Genomic DNA, 20,702 nt, shown 5'->3' with positions numbered 1-20,702 from the left:
CTGGGACTTGTAGTCTTTTTCCCGAGGCGCGGCGCGGGGGCGGGGCCGGGGCGTTTGTGATGCTGATTGGCTGCGGCGTGCGCTGAGGCGCGCGGCGACGGCGCGCTACGAGTGTCGTGCGCAACATGGCGGCGCCCAGAGAGGGTGAGGGTGCCGGCGACCGGTGAGGAGGTTTGTGGAGTCCGAGCACGCGGCGTGTGGTTCCTCCGTTCCGTGTTCCCCGAGCTCTGGTCTCGAGCGGTCGTTCTCTGAGGCCCCCGCGCGATGTGGAGGAGCTGCCTTCGGCTGCGGGATGGGGGGCGTCGCCTCCTGAACCGGCCCCGAAGTGGCCTCACCGCCTCCGAGGGGCTGGGGCCAAAGCCCCCTACCCCCATCCGGGCCTACGTGCCCCCGGCAGGTGAGAGAGGCCAGGGCGGAGCAGGCTGAGGGGTCGGCCATGCAGGGTCACACGTCGGGAGAGAAGTTCCCCGCAAGGGCAGGGATCGCTCCAGGGCACACGCGCGTCGTTTCCTTTTGGCAGGTGCGGTTTTTCTCTCTTTCACTGGGGAAGCAGAGGTCATCCTTGTTTTCAAGCGGGGAAATTCGACTTCTGAGTCGGGATTGCGCTAGAGGCGCGAAGCAGACTCTGAGAGGTTTGCGGGGCAAAGGCCAGTCTGCTAGGCTGCTTTCTCTGTCCCCGCGACCGGCACTGAAGGGGCCTGAAGCTCGGGCTTTTAAGTCTTCCATCCCGGCCGCTTGCTCCACAGCTGTCCTGGCCCTGCCTCCTGCTGCCCTCCCAGAACACCTGCCACCTCTTCTAAGGAGTTGACACCCCGTACCTCCTTCCTGCACTTCCGACTCGGATGAGGCTTTCTGTAGCGGATCTTTCGTTACTCCTAGGGAAAGATTTTGGGATAAGAGTGGGACTGACTTTAAGTGAGTGAAGACAGTAACGCTTTCTTTCCTGCCAGTTAGTACTGTGCTGAAGGTGGGGGTGAGGAGAAGGTCACTGCGGTGTTGGAGCTGTTCCGAGGACGCCCGTGTGGCCTCCAGCCCCCTACCAGCTGTCCCAGCCATCAGCTGCACAGAGAAGAAAGGTCTTCAGAGAGCCTGCCTGTCCAGCTGAGGAGTACACTGGTGAAGTCAAAGCTGGGGGTCTCTGCTTACAAGTTGTCTTGTCTGCACAAGTGGTTTAGCTTCTCAGTGTCTGCCTCGTCTAAAGAGACAGCTTGTGCTGGATTGAGGGAGATGCTGTAGATAGGGAGGCCAGCCTGCCACCTGTTTTTGTAAATAGTTTTCCTGGAACCCAGGCCCCCTCATTCATTGACACACACCTAAGGCTGTTTTCACTACAGTGCAGAGTTGGCTGGTTGTGCCAGACACTGGATGGCCTGCAAAGCTTAAAACACTTTGGCTTTTTACAGAAAAAGTTTGCCAACAGTGCTGTGGATGCTAGAGCGGTTTGGGGGAAAAGTGTTTAGTCATCTGGCCCATTTATAGTAATTGCTGTGGTAGATACACTTGCCCTGAAGAATTTTAAAACAGCTTTACTGAGATGATGCACTTAGAATTCACTCACTTAGATTGTACAGTTTAATGATCCCTAATGGCTCAGATGGTAAAGAATCCGCCCTTGTTGCCGGAGACCTGGGTTCAATCCCTGGGTTGGGAAGATCCCCTGGAGGAAGGCATGGCTACCCACTCCAGTATTCTTGCCTGGAGAATCCCCATGGACAGAGGAGCCTGGCGGGTTACAGTCCATGGGGTTGCAGAGTCGGACATACTGAGCGACTAAGCACAGTATACTCAGAGTTCTGCTGCCATCAGTTCTGGAACCTTCTTATGACACCAAAGGATCCCTGTACCCTTTAGCTGCCACTCTGAGTATCCCCCTGCCCCGCCCCATCCCTCCAGCCCTAGACAACCACTACTTCACTCTCTATCTATGAAGTGAAGTTGCTCAGTCGTGTCCGACTCTTTGCAACCCTGTGGACGGTCACCTACCAGGCTCCTCCCTCCATGGGATTTTCCAGGCAAGAGTACTGGAGTGGGTTGCCATTTCCTTCTCCAGGGGATCTTCCTGACCCAGGGATTGAACCGGGGTCTCCCGCATTGCAGGCAGATACTTTAACCTCTGAGCCACCAGAGATCTGTATCTATAGATTTCCCTATTTTGGACATTTCATATAAATGGAATGTGGTCTTTTTTGACTGGCTTTTCTCCATTTAGCGTATATCCAAGGTTCGTCCTGGCTTCCCTGGTGGCTCAGATGGTAAAGCATCTGCCTACAATGCAGGAGACCCTGGTTCGATCTCTGGGTTGGGAAGATCCTCTGGAGAAGGAAATGGCAACCCACTCCAGTATTTTTGCCTGGAAAATCCCATGGACGGAGGAGCCTGGTAGGCTACAGTCTATGGGGTCGCAAAGAGTCGGACACAACTGAGCAACTTCACTTTCACTTTCACAAGGTTCGTCCTAGAGTTAGCGCATGTCAGTACTTCATTATTTTTCATAACTGGTAATATTTAGTTTTGGGGACACACCATGTCTTATTTACCCAGTCAGTCATTGATGAACATTTGGGTGGTTTTCATCATTTGACTGTTCTGAATGCCTTTGTAAACACTTGAATACAGGTTTTTGTGTGAGAATGTGTTTTCGTTTCTCATTGGAGGTACCTAAAAATAGACAGGACGTCCCCAGTGGCTCAGTGTTAAAGAATTCACCTGCAAGGCAGGAGACCCGGCTTTGATTCATGGGTCAGGAAGAGCCCCTGGAGAAGGGAATGGCAACCCATTCCAGTATTCTTGGCTAGAGAATCCCATGGACAGAAAAGCCTGGTGGACTGCAGTCCATAGGGTCACAAAGAGTTGGACACAACTAAAGCAACTTGGCACGCACGCAAGAGTAGACTTGCTGGATCAAGCAGTAGCTAACTAACTTTCTGAGGATTGGCCCCCCCACTTTCCAAGGTGGTCGCACCATTTTATATTTCCCCAGCAGTGTGTGAGGGTCCCAGTTTCTCTGCGCCCTTACCGACATCTGTCCGTCTTACTATGGCCTTCCTAGCTGCTGTGAAGGACTGTCATTTGAATTTCCCTGAGGATGAATGACCTTGGAAGGAAAGTTATGACCAACCTAGATAGCATATTCAAAAGCAGAGACATTACTTTGCCAACAAAGGTCCGTCTAGTCAAGGCTATGGTTTTTCCAGTAGTCATGTATGGATGTGAGAGTTGGACTGTGAAGAAAGCTGAGAGCCAAAGAATTGATGCTTTTGAACTGTGGTGTTGGAGAAGACTCTTGAGAGTCCCTTGGATTGCTAGGAGATCCAACCAGTCCATTCTAAAGGAGATCAGTCCTGGGTGTTCTTTGGAAGGACTGATGCTAAAGCTGAAACTCCAGTACTTTGGCCACCTCATGCCAAGAGTTGACTCATTGGAAAAGACTCTGACGCTGGGAGGGATTGGGGGCAGGAGGAGAAGGGGATGACAGAGGATGAGATTGCTGGATGGCATCTCCAACTTGATGGACGTGAGTTTGGGTGAACTCTGGGAGTTGGTGAGAACGGAGGCCTGGTGTGCTGCAATTCATAGGGTCTCAAAGAGTTGGACGCAACTGAGCGACTGAACTGAGCTGAACTGAACTGAGGATGAATGATGTCGAAGAACATCTTTTTAGGTGCATTTTGGACACTTGTGCATTTTCTTTGGAGAAGTGTCCATTCAGATGCTTTGACCATTTCTAAATTGGGTTACTTGTCTGTTTATTACTGAGCTGAGAGGGGTTTTTATATACTGCCCCCCCCCCGCCCCCGTTAGCCCAGAGCCGCCCCAGGATTGCGGGCAGTCAAAATCTTGCTATGAGGCGTAAGGCCCACCAGGTGCCGCTGTTTAGAAAGAGACCGCTGTCACACCACTCGGAGGAGGTGCGGCCTCCGCTCGCGGTGCATTGTGGGGGTTGCAGTTCTGTCCCTAGCAAAGGCCTGCCCGGAGATTGAGGCTGATGAAAAGAGCACTAGCTGGCCCGGGGAGCCTGGGACAGGACGAGGAGTGTCGGGGGAGGTGATACAGAAAATCGCTTGTTTCTTTATATGGATTGGAGCAACCTTGCAGGGAAAAGGAGCCCCGTGGACATCAATTTCCACTTAGGCTCTCTTCACAGCAGCTTGTTAGCATTCTCTGCCTATACAGCCAGTTTTCTGTTGCCCAGCTTTTAAAATTCAGTGCTTCTCCACATTCGCATTTCTTTGTATCCGTAGTCCTTAAAATTGCCAGGATGACACCACCCTTATGGCAGAAAGTGAAGAGGAACTAAAAAGCCTCTTGATGAAAGTGAAAGTGGAGAGTGAAAAAGTTGGCTTAAAGCTCAACATTCAGAAAACGAAGATCATGGCATCCGGTCCCATCACTTCATGGGAAATAGATGGGGAAACAGTGGAAACAGTGTCAGACTTTATTTTGGGGGGCTCCAAAATCACTTGCAGATGGTGATTGCAGCCATGAAATTAAAAGACGCTTACTCCTTGGAAGAAAAAATTATGACCAACCTAGATAGTATATTCGAAAGCAGAGACATTACTTTGCCAACTTTGTCCATCTAGTCAAGGCTATGATTTTTCCTGTGGTCATGTATGGATGTGAGAGTTGGACTGTGAAGAAAGCTGAGAGCCAAAGAATTGATGCTTTTGAATTGTGGTGTTGGAGAAGACTCTTGAGAGTCCCTTGGATTGCTAGGAGATCCAACCAGTCCATTCCAAAGGAGATCAGCCCTGGGATTTCTTTGGAAGGAGTGATGCTAAAGCTGAAACTCCAGTACTTTGGCCACCACATGCGAAGAGTTGACTCATTGGAAAAGACTCTGATGCTGGGAGGGATTGGGGGCAGGAGGAGAAGAGGACGACAGAGGATGAGATGGCTGGATGGCATCACTGACTCGATGGACGCGACTCTGAGTGAACTCCGGGAGGTGGTGATGGACAGGGAGGCCTGGCGTGCTGCGATTCATGGGGTTGCAAAGAGTCGGACATGACTGAGCGACTGAACTGAACTGAACTAAAGTGTGGTTTTGCCATAGAAACAGATATTCTGTAAAGGGAGTGATTTGTGCTCAAAATAAGGGTTCATTGTGACTAGCTTGTCTCTCCCATCTCCAAGGATGGGGTTTCCATTGCTGTCAGCTCACCTCATCACTGAACATGTGGGTGCTTCACGGGCTCCTGGTCTCATGACTTGTCTCATGAGACCCAGGACCTGGGAGGGTCCAGGCAGAAAACCTCCGTCTTTTGAAATTGGGGAGTGTGGATTCCACCAATTGAGTTTTCCGGATCCTGTTCTCAGCGCCTGTGTGAACCCCCAGCGTGTCTCCCTACTTCGTCAGCCCTCCTTGCGGTGACCTGCCAGTCTCCTCCCCAGATCTGGGCCTCTCTAGCCATCCTCTGCCCTGTGACTGCAGGCTCACCCTGCACACCACCTTCCTAGCTCTGAAACCTGCTCTCTGAGGCCCAGCACCTTCCTGTGAACTGTTCCTTCTCCTGGAAACTCCCCACCCCCACGCCCTGGAAAGCCATCAGTGCAGGTGGGCCTGCCCACTCTCCTGCGGCTCTTGGGTGCCATCTGGCTGTGAGGAGGTCTTTCTCTAGCCCAGATGAGACGAGCCTTCCGGTGCATGTTTGCAGCTTGTCTGGTCCTCTGGCGTCCATGGTTGCTTTATTGTTCGCCTGGATTAGTGTCCGTTGTCCCATGAGACAGGATGCACCTCAGGGGTGGCTTTTGAGTCCTGCCCTGGGAGGGGGCTGGTCCTCAGCAAGTTTGTTCCTCCCCCCAGCAGAGCCCTGAGCCCACTGGCTGACATCTCTGATCAGGTGCAGAAGTGGCCTGGCCAGGGCAGAGGAGGTAGGCAGAGGACGAAGACCCCCTTGAGGGAGACCTCGCTATCCCGGCAGCTTTGTGTGGTTCAGGCTCTGTCATCCATCTCTGCCTCCAACCACCCCCACCCCCACCCCCAGCTGCCCCTCAACCCCCAGGTCTCTCAACCCATCTACAGCCGTTGGCATGTGTGGAATGCTCTGCTGGCACTTCTTGCTGATGGGTGGGCCCCTCCCCCAAGCCCCTCCCCCAGAGATGGATCAGAGTCTTCAGATCCCCCCACCCCAGCCCTCTGCTTCCTGCTGGATCTGGCCTTGGACTTGCTGCCCTACTAGGCACTGGAAAACATGCTGGACATAGTCTGGACGCCTTGACCCAAGTCTCCCAACAGATGCAGGGGCCTCTGGACTCGGTCTTACCTGCTGTCTGAGTGAGACCAGGCTGGCACATAAAACAGTGGGCAGTGGGAACTTCCTACTTGGGTCAAAGGTATGAGAGAATTACTATTGTGATTTCAGACAAAGGTGGTAAATTTTGCCATCGTAATACTTCATCATGTTGGTGGTCACACCATCTGTAGATTCTATTGTGTTGTGCCGGCGGGTGGAGGGGTGTTGAAGAAGTCTTGGAGTCAGGCAAGCTGCAGCTTCATGACACAGCCACTGTCCTTGGGAGCTGGTGGGGCTGTGGCTCCTCCTCCCCTGCTTTACCCAGTAGCTATTGACCATGTGGAGCGAGGAGACCGGGCGCTGCCATGGAAGTCTGGGTGGTCAGTCAGTGTCAGCAGTGAGGTCATGAGCGCCTCCACTCCTCCTTTAACTGCCCTTTTTAAAAAATCTTTCCCACAGAAAGGAAGAGGTTCTATCAGAATGTCAGCATCTCACAGGGTGAAGGTGAGTGTCTGGAATTTTCTCTGCCTCTTGTTTTTATTTCTGTGAATGGGAGGTGAGGGACACTTTTCACCTACAGCCAGCTCCTTAGTGAGCTTGTCCCAGCGCTCTTGTTGGGTATGTTTCTATAAGCCATTCCCCACGAAGGGACTTGGGGCATCTTGCATCAAATCAAGTAGCCAAATATAGAGGTGATCATTCCACTCTGCCTATCAACCTGAGAGGTTTCCGTTTGATCTTTCAAGGTGGCTTTGAGATCAACCTGGACCACAGGAAGCTGAGGACGCCCCAGGGCAAGCTCTTCACTGTCCCCAGCGAGGCCCTGGCCATTGCTGTGGCCACTGAGTGGGACTCCCAGCAGGACACCATCAAGATGTACACCATGCACCTGGTAACAGGTCACAGCCCGCCCCTGTGGCCACCACAGGCTTCCTGGGGCCCTGGGCAGGAGTACGTGTCCTGTCCTGATTCCAGTAAGGTTCTGGGAGGCCCCCGGTAGACAGCCCACCCCACTCCCAGCCCGGGCCTGGTTCTTCCAGAGTCTTGGGGCACACGTCCTTCCCTAGCCACTTTTCTGCTGCAGCAGCCACGCTTTGTTTGGTTGGCTCTTGTGCTCTGTGGTGGTCTGGGTCAGGAAGAGACAACATGTGGAGAGTCCATGTTTCCTGGCACATGGACCCAGGCCCTAGGCAGGCTCCTCGGCCTCAGGCCTGTGAGCCAGCCTCCCCTGGACTGTGGGGGAGCAGGGGTGATGGCTGCAGACGGAGTCTTAGAGGGGCTCTGCAGCCTGCAGTCCACAGGGAGGATCCAGAGACGCTGTCCTGGCCTGGCAGCTCTGTCCCCCGCCTTCTGAGGCTCAGGGGGCCGGGTGGTGAGCGACTTGCCCGGATCCAGCAGCGCACTCACGTCTCTTGACTGTGGTCTCCTTGGGCCTGGGTGTCCACGGCTCTGAGATATCACTGCTGTCACAGTGGTAGCACCTCCTGGAAAATACCACAGGGCCTGGTGGTACAGAGCCTGAGACCTTGAGGGAGTTCATTCCTCCCGGGGCCTGGGCAAGGCCCTCAGGATGCTGACGGGCTTTCTCTCTGTGCCTTTGATCCAGACCACACTGTGCAACACGTCTCTGGACAACCCCACCCAGCGGGACAAGGACCAGCTCATCCGGGCGGCCGTGAAGTTCTTGGACACTGACACCGTCTGGTAATGGACATGTGGGCAGCCTTTCCCAGGGCCCCAGCAAGTCCCTCGGGCCTTTTGCTCAGAGTGGTCTCCGTGGAGGAAGCAGTGGACCCTCTGACTCCTCAGCACTCTACTGCTCTGCAGACCCCGGGAGAGAGGACGTGCCGGCTGCACCAGTGTTGGGACCAGCCCTCCTGTAGCCTGGCAGCTGTCCCCCAGCCTGGGACGCAGGGGCTGTTGGCCTCTGTGGCTGTCGCAGGCTCCACGGCCCAGGGGTCACTTCTGACCGTTAGCAGGTTCTCACAGGCATGGTCATCGCTCCTCAGCTGGGCTGCAGATGGTCTGTCCTTGGCATCCAGAAGCTGGTCTCCTCCTCGGCTCGTTTTCGCAGCCAGGTTCTTAGGGTGTCGACTGGATGTGGAAGGAACAGTTGAGCCCCCCAGATGCTCTGGCGTTACCGCCCAGGTGGCACTTGAGGTCTGCTCTGGGGCGAGGGGCAGAGCGGTTCCCTGCAGAGGCCGTGGTGCTGCTGTTGGAATATCTATGCCGTCTATGTTGGGGACAGTTTGGTGACAAGGAGGTAGCCCTTCCAGTCCAGCTCAGGGAGGGGGGTCTTCTTGGGAGCATCCCGGCTCAGAAAGCAGAGCCATGGGAGCCTCCCTCTGCCCTAGGCCCGCTCTTCCCCACTGGGCAGCACCCCCTCCATCCCTCTGCACCCCCACTGCCTCTCTGCCACTTGTGCTCACACCAGCCTGGCCTCCCTGAGCTCACCCGTTGGGTTCCTGTCTGCGACACCCTTGAACTCAGCTGACCCTAGCTCTGTCTCTTGGTCAGGACAGTGGCCTGGCCTGAGGGGGCGTCAGGCAGGGCCACCAGCGGCCGCATCTGTAATTGGGAGGGAGGCAGGCTTGCAAGGGGTGCACAGGCAGCTGGGTCTTGCCGCCTCTTGGGAGAGGAGGAGACGGCAGGATGCAGTGATGAGCTGGCACAGAATCCTAGGACCTGGGGTGCGAGTCAGGACAGTGTAGTGTGACGAGTAGCACTGGGCAGCGCTGTGGGCCCTGACTGGTCAATAATCAGGGACGTTTGGGACAGTGGGACTCAAAGTCAAGGGTCCAGGGAACCCTTGGAGGGCTTATGAAGCTGCAGGCTCCTGGTCTCCACCCTGTGAGGGTGTGGGTTTCCAGCAGGTCCTGGATAAGCCCTGGGCTGCTCTTTGAGAGCCCTGCTAATATAGGGGGAAGGCAGGGGTGGAGGGGTGGTGGTGGAGAGGTTTTCTGCTGTTGCCTTTCATGTTTCTGTATCTGTCACTGGATGAGAGAATTGTAGTTTTTTATTAATGGAGGCACTTTTGCACTGAATTAGCTACAGGGTGGAAGAACCAGAGACGCTGGTGGAGCTGCAGAGGAATGAGTGGGACCCAGTCATCAGCTGGGCTGAGAGGAGGTGAGATGCCCCACACCCGGCAGCTGGGGTCCGGGCCACACTGGACAGCCAGGGCCCTGAGCTGGTTGATGTTCTGAATTCAGGGCACCAGGGGACTTGGACAGTACAGGCCCCCTTGGGGGTAGATGCAGCTAAAGTGCTTCTGCCCCATTGGCTGTGTGACTTTGGGGTGTTGACCTGATTCCTCTGAGCTTCGCTTTCTGTGTGTGGGGCTTGTGACCCGTCTCCCTGGGTGTCATAAGGAGTACACGGAGTGCTGCACACTGCTGGGCACACAGTGGTGCCTACACTGGCCGCTACCATCCTGCTTGTTGTCACAGTTGCTCTGTGGCTGAATCAGAGCCAGATGTGTGACCTGGACACACATGGAGGACAGTCTGGGCAGGGCCTTGTGGAGGGATAGTCCAGGGACTGGTGAGGCCCAGTGGCTTCCTTCCCAGGAAGACACTTGTGCAGAGTGGACAGACCAGTGATGTGAGCAGGGTTAGGTCAGGTTTAGTTCATTCCAGGTTGTTGGGAAGGGCTCCTAGCCTGGGCTCTCTGACCTTGGTGTTCCATAAGCTTGCGCACTTGGAGTGGTTTGGACATAGCATTTTTCATCCGTACACATTTCCTGAGCACCCATGATGTGTCGGCATCCTCTGGTTTTGTAGTAAGAGGCGGAGCCAGTGCACTGAAGGACCAGGTAAAACCTGACAACTGGACGCCACGAGAGAACCGTGAGGATGCCATGCCATTTCATCAGGGAGCTTGGTGACGTGAGGCATGAGCTCGGTGCCTGCAGGGTTTTGCTGTGGTGCGAAGTTGTCCACTTTTGGTGGCAGTTAAGATTTCTCACCTATAATATTAATAGATTAAAGGAAAATGTGGCCCCTTCCTGTGTTTCATTTGTACTACTAGAAACTTCAGGAAGAATGTTTCTAAACCAATGAGAAAGATCAGCGACATATGAAAGAAAATTACAAAAATTGCTTTCATTACATTTTTCCTGCATTTTACGTAGCTATGATTATTCTTGAAAATGTTTTGTTTTTGAAGCCACCTCATGCCCGCTGGGACAGTGCCTTGTGTGTGTGATGGAGGCTTATTAATAAACGTATGAAAAAGTAATTGACTGATACAGGATTGTGGCTTAGTCGGTAAAGGATCTGCCTACAATGCAAGAGACGCAGGTTCGATCCCTGAGTGGGGAAGATCCCCGGAGGAGGAAATGGCAACCCACTCCAGTATTCTTGCCTGGAGAATCCCATGGACATGGACAGAGAAATCTGTCAGGGTACAGTCCATGGGGTTACAAGAATTAGACACGGCTTAGTGACTAACCACAGGATGTATACAAATACCATTGTAAGGAAAACAATATTTGAAAGAAGCCTTTTATGGTTCACATGTGAAGACTTCCTTCTGAAAAGCAGGCAGCCCACGGCTCTGATGGACCTTCATGCCAATGAGTTCAAGTTTCAGGAGCTGCCTGTGGCCCCTGCTTCCTAACTTGCCAGCCCTAGCTTCATGCATAGTTGATCTGTCCTCTGCTCCTAAGGGACAGAAGGTTATAGGTTAGGAGGCCTGACGGCAGTGGCTCCCAAAACCCCCAATGGGGCCTGTGTGTGCTGGGCAAGCTGGGGCTTTGCTTCTGGGCAGAAGCGGGGCTGTGCAGCTGGACAGACTCACGCGGGGCCTCTTCCTTCTAGATACGGCGTGGAGATCGGCTCTTCCACCAGCATCACGGGGCCCAGCATCCCTGCCCGGACTCGGGAGGTGCTGGTCAGCCACTTGGCCTCTTACAACATGTGGGCCCTGCAGGGTGCGTGGTATTTCCTGTGGGCCATGGAGGGTGGGCATGATGGGCATTGTGTGCAGAGCCCAGGGTTACCGGAGCACTGGGTTGGCAGGGGAGACGCTGTCACCTGATTCATGGACTGGCAGGCTCACCCCTTCCAGGAGGACATGGCTGTTTTCAGGAGCCTCCATTCCAGTCCCCCTGTCCCGGCTATAGTCACAGGGGTGGAGAACTCGCTCTGACGGGCAGAGCCAGGTCTGGTGCCTTCCCAGGCAGGGGCAGAGGAGGGACTCCTGAGGAGAGCAGAGGCTCCTGAGAATGTGGAGGGGCTGGCACCCCACCTGGCGGCTCCCTGCACACAGCAGGACCCCGGGGCCAACCTGGCTGTGTCCCCGTAGGGATTGAGTTTGTGGTGACCCAGCTCAAGTCCTTGGTGCTGACCTTGGGCCTGATGGACCTGCATCTGACGGTGGAGCAGGCTGTCCTACTGTCGCGCCTGGAGGAGGAGTACCAGGTGAGGCGGAGCTGGAGCCCCACTGTAGTGGAGGCTCCGGGTGGCCCCCCAGGTGCCCTGGGGCCGCCTGTTTGCTCACGGAGGCTAAGCCTGGACACGCAGACAGGCACCCTGGCTCACCGAGGCTGCTTTGAGTCCATGTCTGATGTAGTGGCTCAGAATGAACAAGGCTTGGCTGCTCTGCCGTTGGCATTTTTTTAACTCAGAATCACCATGTTCTCTGCAGTTCCCTTGTTACTTCTCCAGCCTCAGAAGGTTAATTGCTATTACAAATTGACTCCTAGCATGATGAAAAGCCTTTTGTAATGACAGTTTTTCCCAAGTTGGTCTAGTTATCTGCTTGGAAAAATGCCAGGGGGAGAAGCTGGTTTGTGTCACGAGAGAGCCGGCAACACTGGTGTCAGAACTGGCTGGGTGGGGGCGGGGGCGGGCAGCAGGAGCAGGAAGCCTGGCTTCTGGTCTGGGCTCTGTCCTTGGCTGCAGGACCCAAGCGGGGCCGTTGTTCCTTGAACCTCACTTTCTCCCTGACAAACAGTTCTCCGTATAAAACGCTCTTCAGATGTTCTGGACCCCCAGGCAGGTCCCGAGTGTCAGGGTGGGCAGGCCGGGCCTCCATTCTCACCTGCCGCTCCCCTGCATGCCTCCTCCCCTCAGCCGTGGGGGGTCGTGGCTTTGGCAGTCACCCTGCAGCCTGTCCCATCCTCTCCTCAGATCCAGAAGTGGGGCAACATCGAGTGGGCCCACGACTATGAGCTGCAGGAGCTGCGGGCGCGCACGGCCGCCGGCACCCTCTTTGTGCATCTCTGCTCCGAGAGCATGGCCATCAAGCACAAGCTGCTGCAGGGGTCACGCCAGCCCTCAGCCTGAGATGGAGATGCTGTGGCCAGTGGAGGCTGGTTTGGGCTGAGCCAGGGCGCAGGTACCAGTGACTGGTTATACCGAACGTTTCTCCGCCTGGAAGTGAGAGGAGCTGCCCCTCGTCTTGTTCCTACTGTCATGTCTGGGTCCCGGAGGCCACCCCGCTAACCTGCAGGACGCTCGCTGCCCACCAGGACTTTCTTGTCTGGGAGGTCTTAGTGGCCCTCAACCTTTTTTTTCCCCTGGTTTTTAATCAAACTTTTAAAGTGAAGCTGTTTGTTTCTGTTTGTTCCTACTGTTTTAGCAAAGTTATTTACTTTTGAAAACAGAAAACAATCTTTGTTGTTCCTGGGTTAAAAGCCTGGGCAAGGTCACCTGACATGCACACATCCTGTTCAAGGAGCCACTGCAGGGCCCTGGCACAGGGGGGTCTTGGGTGCCTGGGCCCAAGTGAGGGAGCGGGAGGAGTCTGCAAGATTCGGTCACAAAGGCTCCAGAGCCACCGAGCCTTGCTCACCCACCTTCCCTCCGGGTAATGCCTCCCCAGCACTGTCCCCACACCCTGAGTGTGCTGGGAGGAGGTGCTTGTCACCTCCCCACCTCACAGATAACACCAGCTGTGCTCTCAGCTCCGGAGGGTCCTTGGGTCCTCACGGCCTCCACCTTGGAAAGCCAGCTGGCCCCCTGAGGAAGGGCCTGCCCTGGACAAGAAGGGGCAGCCAAGAGCCTAGGAGTCACTCTAAGCAGTCACCAGCTGCTCAGATGCAGACACAAAGAGGATGGAGAAAGCTGACAGAAGTGTTTTATTTCTCTACCTGTGTGTGTGGGGGGTGGGCAGCCCTAGTCCAGGAGGTCCCCACACTCCAGGCTGTCCAGCTCGCCCTGCACGTGGTCGACGTACTGGTTGATCTCCTTCACACGTTTGCGGTTCCTCATGATCTCATCCTTGTGAATCTGAGGGCAAGGCGGATCTTGAGACTGTCTGCCTGAGTCTGCCCCACCTCCACCCACATGTGGCTTCACCCCCTGCCCTTGCCACACATCTGCTCACCTTGTCCAGCAGGTGTGTGCACCAGGAGTTGACCCTGGTCACCAGCTCATCCTCGCGATTGTCAATCTTCAGGAGGTGGATGTCATGTGAAGCCCCAACTGCGTTAACTATCGTGTCTTTGTCAACGAAGAGCTGGGAAGGAAAGAGTGGGTGAGGGGCCTAGATCCACCCTCAGCGCAGAGCTGCTGAGCCGGTGCGGAGCGGGGCTGAGGTCCCTGGGGGCGGAGGCAGAGCCTGCTCTGTGTCCCCACTTCCTTGCTGTTGGCCCAGCAGAGCCAGTGATGGGGCAAGGGCCCCGGGCAGCAGGGCAGTCCCTGTGGGGAGCGTACCCTTCCCCCAAAGACAGGACCAGCCCTGTGACTTCACCAAGGTTCTCAAGTCCAACCTGCCTGAAACCTGCCATCAGGTGGGGGAAAAAAAAAAAAAGGGTGTGAGGCCAGCGGGGGGCCTCAGGGCTGCTCTGAGGACAGAAGGCACCATACGCCCGCCAATGGGTCTCTGCCGCTCTCATGTCAACCCAGTTGGCCTGGGCTCCTTACCGGGGCTCCTGCCTTCACGTTCCCACCCGGTTCCCCACTGTGGATGACACTGGGTCAGTGCCCCGTCCAGGCCTGACTGGAGGTCCCCAGAGCGGGCACAGACCCTTGCAGTGCTTCTCCAGTAGCTAGAGGGAATCTCAGATCTTAACCTCCCTTGTAGTCACTGCGTCTTAGAAAGTGCCAGAACCCCCACTTTGGGAAAGCAGTCTGTCCCAAACCCAAAGGTTTCAACCAGCCTGTCAGTTGAAACCACATAGTGGTCAGGAGCTCCTCTTTAGTGGGGCCGCTCTGAGTGCTTTACTTGCTCGCCTGTCACCTGCCTATCTCCCCTTCTGCAGGTGCGAAATTAACGCTCCCGGAGGGGTTCAAGCTTTCCGGGGGGCGGGCCCCACGATGCCACCGCCCACCGGGCTCGGGCTCCGCCCACTGGACTCCAGCCCTGCCCCCCAGGAATCACCGAGCGCACGTCGTCCGGCAGGTCCTCGTCCATCTCGCCCTTGACTATCTTCTCCAGGATGTTGATGGCGATCTCCAGGACCTTCTCGTGGTGGTGGTTCTCCAGGTCCCGGCACTGCGCCATCGTGCAGCCAGAGTTAAGCCAAGGCCAGTCCACGCAGGCTGGGGCACCCTCCCCTGAACTGGCCCAGCTTGTCCTCCCCTTACGGGCCCTCTGAGTCCTCCGGCTCCCTCCACACCCCTTGGGCTCCCTTCTGGTCCCCTCCCCCACAGCCCTTTGTCCCCGCTGCTTGCAGCTCTCACTCTCCGTTGTATCCTGAAGGCCTCCTCTAGGAATCACTTCTCCCCATCCTCTGCTGCCCCCTGAGCCGGAAACGTCCTCCTCACCTCTCCAGCTGATCCCTCTGGCCCACCCTCTGGTCCTCACTTAGTGGACTCTCCCTCAGGGAGGGTCCTGACCTCCGCTCGGCTTCCACCATTGCTCTGACAGAAGGATTGGGCCCAGGAGGACAGGGGTGAACTTCAGGGCCCTGAGTTCAGGTGACAAAAGGGCCGGCATGCCCCCACATGTCAGCCCCTTACCTGACACTGATCTGATTACGGATGACTTGTCAGTGGCATCAGCATAGAGGTTGCCTACCCCTGGGCCCAGCACCTGCAGCATGGGCTGGTCCGGGGGGAGGATTCTGGGATGTGGTCTCCAGGTGAGGTCACTTGTGCTGCAGGCAGCAGCCTGTGGAGCAACCCGCTATCTGCTCTAACAAGGCGCCTTTGAGCTGGGGGTCAGGAAACACTCCTTAAACGTTCCAGAGGGTTGGCAAACCTCCACCTCTTGAAGGTGGGCTTCCTTCCTCGGTGAGAATGGGAGGTTTTACAACCCCAGTTTCAAAGGTGGAGATGCCCATTAAACAGGGTCCTGTTTAATCTCACCTTGGTGGAGATACAGATCTTCCTGTAAGTCAAACGGGGCATAGGCAGTTCTGGTAAAACGTGAAATCTGATTATAGTGTTGGCTTTTTACTCTCTGCCAGTGTGTCTAGGGCTTTGGTGGCAGTGGGAGGCAGCAGGCATGGGAACCCACAGGGAGCCACCTGGAAGAGACCCCACTTATTTTCATCTTTCGTAAGCAGTGCAGAAGCTCTACCCTCTGTGTCTTTGGTTTAGAATGTGGGCACCTCCCCGTGGGTCTGGTGGTGGGCACTATGTTGCGGGCAGGAGCCCCTGGCCCACAGTGCCTCCCCGGAGGGTCCTCAAGGAAAGGATATAGGCTCTGGACGTTCTCCACAAAGAGTCCCACCAGGTCGATAATGTTCCTTTCAAACATGTTTATAGTCTCCTGGAAATGATAAAGAACACGTGCGTTTAGACATGAACTCCACTGACTTCACGCCAGAGCCACAGTGCTGCTTACCGCTGACCGGGTGGTGACCCAAGACCTTGAGGGTAAAGACCAACCGCCTGGCCTCACAGGGGGTGGTGACCACCTTCCCTCAGCTGTCACCCTCCAGCCTGTTCTCTCGCTCACCCCTCAGCCTCAGGGCTTTAGTGGGTGCCTTCTCCAGGCCTTAGCCTGTGCTGTCTCTCTGCTTGCCCCCCCAACCCTCCACAAGTATGCACACACAGAGCTCTGCCCTTTCTGGGGCTTCCCAGTGGCATCTGGCCCCATGGACTGTAAGCCATCAGGCCCCTCTGTCCATGAAATTCTCCAGGCAAGAATACTAGAATGGGTTGTCATTTCCTTCTCCAGGGGAATCTTCCCCACCCAGGGATCAAACCTGAGTTTCCTGCATTGTAGGCAAATTCTTTACTGTCTGAGCCACCAGGGAAGCCCCCTGCCTCCATCACCTCCACAGAAACAAAAGGAAGGAGTTGCTAGGAGCTAGGCTGCCTGCCAGCTCCACCACTGTCTGCAACTCAGGGGAAGTCATTAACTTCCCTGGGCCTCAGCTTCCTCTTCTGTGAAATGGATTTCTTCCACATAGGTTGTGGTGAAGCAGGAATGGACTTCTTTACACAAAATGCTTTGGGAGGTGCCTGGCAAGAGGAGACCCTTGGGAGTGCCGGCTGCTCCCCAGGCCTCTTGCTTTCAAGGCTCCCACCTTTCTCTGTGAGGGTGACCCTGCACAGCTGCATCCAGTGCTCGTCAAGGCATCCAGCCTCACCCAGGTGCCATGGGGAGGGCTGCTGCCCCTGAGTCGCAGGGTGGTCACGCCCCTGACCTGCCCTAGACTCCAGGGGCCACAGGGTGGGCTGAGAGCACAGGGAGTGCAGGTTGAGTCTGAGGACTGCGGAAGCCGAGCTAAGTATACATCTTTCAAATGTGTGTTAACACTTGTAATAAATGAAAATAGAGTCATTGATGAGACCTAAAGGAAACCAACCCTAAATATTCATAGGAAGGACTGATGCTGCAGCTGAATCTTTGGCCACCTGATGTGAAGAGCCGACTCTTTGGAAAAGACCTTTTTGCTGGGACAGATTGAGGTCAGGAGGAGAAGCAGGCGAGAAGAGGATGAGATGGTTGGATGGCATCACTGACTCAGTGCACATGAGTTTGAGCAAGCTCCGGGAGACAGTGGAGGAAAAAGGAGCCTGGCAGGCTGCAGTCTGGGGTTGCAAAGATTTGGACACAACTTAGCAACTGAAAACAACAACACTGAAAAGCAAGGGCTCTACTTGATAGCTTTTTGGCCATTAGTAAGACAAGCACAAGTTCCGGAGGACTGCGGGGGTGATAGAAAGGGGGCTCCCTGCTTGGGAAGGTTGGGAGCTACTGCCTGAGCCCTGACACCGGTGGGCCGTTTTCAGCGGTGCCAGAGCCCCCGTGGGGGGCAAGCTCTTCTCAGAGACACGGCAGGAACCTCTCCCAGTCTGTGGGTCACTGTCTCTGCCCAGCCTGTTCTGTTCATCACTGTGCTCAGGGCCCAGCCTTGGCTGCTGGCTGCCTGCTGAATGCACAGGTCGGTCTGGCTGCCCCAGATCAGGTAGCAGCACTGTTAGGCTCCTTACTCTGCCCTGAGATATGGTAGCTACAAGTGGCAGTGCCGGCAGCCTTGGCTCCATCCCAGATCTCCAGATTGGAGGTGGGGTGGGTGGAAAGTGGGGGCCCACTTTGTTTTTTAACAGCTCCATGGGTCTAAGCAAAGACTCTCCCTGCCGGGGCTCCGGGCTCTTCCTGGGTCGGGTGCTCACTCCAGAGAGACGAGCTCAATTCTTGTGCTGCACAAGGACCACTGGGCATCCCAGTGACTGGAAAGTGCTGGAGGCACAGAAAGCTCTCATGTGGGCCGCAGATTCGCACCGCAGGGTTCTGGCCCCCAGGAGGTGTGGCCTTGGCGGGTTCCTTCGCTGCAGCCGTGGCTCACGCTCACAGCCACGCCAGGCCCCTCATCCGATTCCTGCACTGGAGCTGCACCCAGGCCCGCCTCACCTCCAGCTGCTCCACCAGCTGCATCTCCAGCGTCATGAGCACGTTGAACAGCTCTGTGATGTCCTCGCTATACTGCACTATCTTTGCCTCGACGTTACTCAGTTCACTCTCCTCTCGGATCGAGTTTAAACTCTGCAAACAAAACTGTGCTTTAGGCAGAAATCTACGATGAAATGTAATTCCTGAAATGACAGGCGGTGGTTTGGTTTTGTGGGTCGGAACCTGGATTCTGGGGTCAGCCCACATTCAAGTGTCAGCTCTGCCCCCTCCATGCAGGATGGAGGCGGTCAGAGCAGAGGCTCCACCATCTGGGGAGTTATTGGAGGTGGAGGGGACAATGGCTTCAGAGTCACCTGGACCTGAATCAGGACCAGGCTGGGTCACTGTGTGGCCTCAAGTGACTCCCATCTCCTTGGGTGCAGGGGCAGAGAGCCTGAGCATCACAAAGCCAGGGGATGGGGTGGCATCTCTGAGGTCTTGGCTCAGTGGGGCTCTGATCAGGGAGGGGTCCAGGACCAGCGGGGCAGTGAAGAGGATTATAACACAAGGTTGGACCCCCACAGTGCCCTGTGAGCAAGTAGCCGCCAGCGGTAAGCAGACATAGGTCCGTCTGTGAAGAGAAGTGCTAGTGGGCTGGACAGCATGGGTAGTCGGAGCTGCACCCAGTACCAGCCGTTTACTAATGAAGGGCCTGGGGGTTCGGCTGCTGGATGCAATGTCAGTGACCAGCAAGTGACCCAGCAAGACTGGAGGTGAAGGGTGCTTGTGGTCATGGCCGCCCCATCTGGAGGAAGGTCAGGCTTCCTCCCTAGCTCAAGCCTGATGTGAAAGCAAATCCCGACAGAGGGAAGATTAACATGTAAAAAATAAAGCCATAAAAGTACCTCAAGAAAGAAAGGGGGGGCCTTTAATAATCTCAGAGTGGAGAAATCCTTCCTAGGTGTGACTGGAAGAAAAGATTGATAATTTCTACTACATTAATTTTTTAAAAATTCTGAATGTCAGAAGTGCCATAGACATAATGGCAAGACAAATAGGAAACAGGGAAATATTTGCAACTCATTTCACTGACATGGGGCTAATTTCCCAATCTATAAAGAGTTGCTACAAAGTAATCTTTAAAAAAAAAAAAAGAGAGAGAGAGAGACAGAAACAAAGAGATCAAAAACCAGATGGGTGAGGGCATATTATAAGAGCCCCGGAAGAGAAGGCTCGGGTCCGCTGCCTAGTCTGAGGTGACATTTGAGCATCGCCATGGTGGGGGGGGCATCAGCTCTCCCCGAAGACATGCCCCAGACCTGGGAGCTAGGTCAACCAGTCCGCCCGGGGCTCCAGGAGTACCGGTTGGAGGACGTCCAGACATCCCAAGTCCAGTGGCTACAGGGACCCAATGTGATGGGGACGGGGACTGGGACACTCGGCTGGCCCACGGGCAGCCACTGCCAGGGACGTTGGCAACCACAGTTCTGTGAAATCCTCCCGTTTTCAATGTCAGAAGAATGCTCAAAACAGTTTAAAACCTTCTTCAGGACACACGCAACACACGTGTGAACAAACGAGCTCCTGCGCTGAGGTCTGAAGCTCTGGCTGAAGGTGGCTCTCGTTAATGGGAACCCTGGGAGCCCTGTCAGCCTGACCCGTGTCACCGGTGGGGGCGGGGGGTTCCTCCTCTTTAAACTAAGTCCTCAACCAGCTTCTCGCTCCTCTAACCTGGATGCTGTGGGCACTCACGGGCTTGCTGTGCCAGTGGTTTCTGGACGAAAGGAAAGTCCATAGCTTTGGAGCAGGTCAGTAATCCTGTCTGCAAAAGCAAGGTTAACTGAAACCTCTCTGCCGAGTACACATGGCCCTGCTGGCGGTGCAGCCCCTCTGCACAGTCTGCGGCTCACCCTGCTGTATGCAGCCCCAGGAGAGGTGCCCCGAGCAGTGCTGACCCCTAGGAGAGGGGGGGCCTGGCTGGGGGTGGCTTCCCAGGCTGGCACTCAAGCGCAGTGGTCATCCTCTTTGTTGTGACCACCGGGGTAATGGCACCACCGAGGCAAAAAGTTGTGGCGACCCCACCGTGAGCCTGGGATAGTGGAGGAGCCACAGTGGGTGGGGCAGGTAGAAGCCTGAGTTGGTGAACTGGTGAACAGGGACAGTGACCGAGGGGCTTGGGTCGTCAGAGGGGAGGGGCTGGGCCTCTGGCAGGTGGGCACCTGCAGCGGGAGGTGGGGAGGGGGACGGGACCCACCAGCAAGTGCTTCTCCTCAAACTTGGCAATCTTGAGCTTGCCCTGCTCCTGGTTTTCCTGGATGGCCTCCTGCACACACTCCATGAAGGTGTCTAGCTCTGCCTTTCGCTTCTCCTGCTGCTTCAAGCCATACTCAAAGATGTTCAGACAGATGATGACAAACTTATCCTTGTAGGTGAAGACTGTTAAGGAAGCCTGCAGCTGCCCTGGAGGGTGGGCTGCCTGGGGGGTGGGCTGCCTGGGGCTGGACTGCCTGGGGGGGGGGTGCCTGGGGGGGGGCTGCACTGCGGGAGACGTAGGAGGAGGGGAAGGTCGAGAGTGGCGAGGTGGAGGAGAAGCACTTGCTGGTGGGTCCCGTCCCCCTCCCCACCTCACATGTGAAGCTCCGAGATCGGAGCTTTGGGTGTGGCTTCCCAGGCTGGCACTCGACCCTCGGTCACTGTCCCTGTTCACCAGTTCACCAACTCAGGCTTCTA

General features: G+C 55.6%; 2 protein-coding genes across 5 annotated transcripts in view; one reads left to right on the top strand and one right to left on the bottom strand.

Annotated features, from left to right (window-relative positions):
- Positions 1 to 90: 90 nt before the first annotated feature.
- Positions 91 to 12,788, top strand: ATPAF2 (ATP synthase mitochondrial F1 complex assembly factor 2). The gene is made up of 8 exons (XM_040245816.1): positions 91 to 397; positions 6,696 to 6,740; positions 6,983 to 7,128; positions 7,843 to 7,940; positions 9,285 to 9,365; positions 11,057 to 11,169; positions 11,544 to 11,659; positions 12,371 to 12,788. Exons 1-8 carry the CDS (start codon positions 265 to 267, stop codon positions 12,524 to 12,526), a joined length of 888 nt encoding a protein of 295 aa, XP_040101750.1. The 5' UTR covers positions 91 to 264; the 3' UTR covers positions 12,527 to 12,788.
- A 509-nt stretch (positions 12,789 to 13,297) lies between these two features.
- The window catches only part of DRC3 (dynein regulatory complex subunit 3), a 19,817-nt gene continuing 12,412 nt past the window's right edge, over positions 13,298 to 20,702 (bottom strand). For all 4 annotated transcript variants that reach the window (XM_040245814.1, XM_040245813.1, XM_040245812.1 and 1 more), the window contains exons 9-14: positions 20,227 to 20,401; positions 17,994 to 18,125; positions 15,829 to 15,899; positions 14,565 to 14,688; positions 13,569 to 13,700; positions 13,298 to 13,471 (exon numbers count right to left, since the gene is read on the bottom strand). In XM_040245814.1, the coding sequence (XP_040101748.1) occupies positions 13,358 to 13,471; positions 13,569 to 13,700; positions 14,565 to 14,688; positions 15,829 to 15,899; positions 17,994 to 18,125; positions 20,227 to 20,401 (748 nt within the window). In that variant the 3' untranslated portion in view covers positions 13,298 to 13,357. The remainder of the gene's footprint in view (positions 13,472 to 13,568; positions 13,701 to 14,564; positions 14,689 to 15,828; positions 15,900 to 17,993; positions 18,126 to 20,226; positions 20,402 to 20,702) is intronic.

This window comes from Oryx dammah, unplaced genomic scaffold (assembly GCF_014754425.2).
Source record: "Oryx dammah isolate SB20612 unplaced genomic scaffold, SCBI_Odam_1.1 HiC_scaffold_8, whole genome shotgun sequence".
NCBI classification, from domain to species: Eukaryota; Metazoa; Chordata; class Mammalia; order Artiodactyla; family Bovidae; genus Oryx; species Oryx dammah.
Note: the sequence above shows the minus strand (reverse complement) of the source record. Positions and strands in the feature narration are given on the sequence as shown.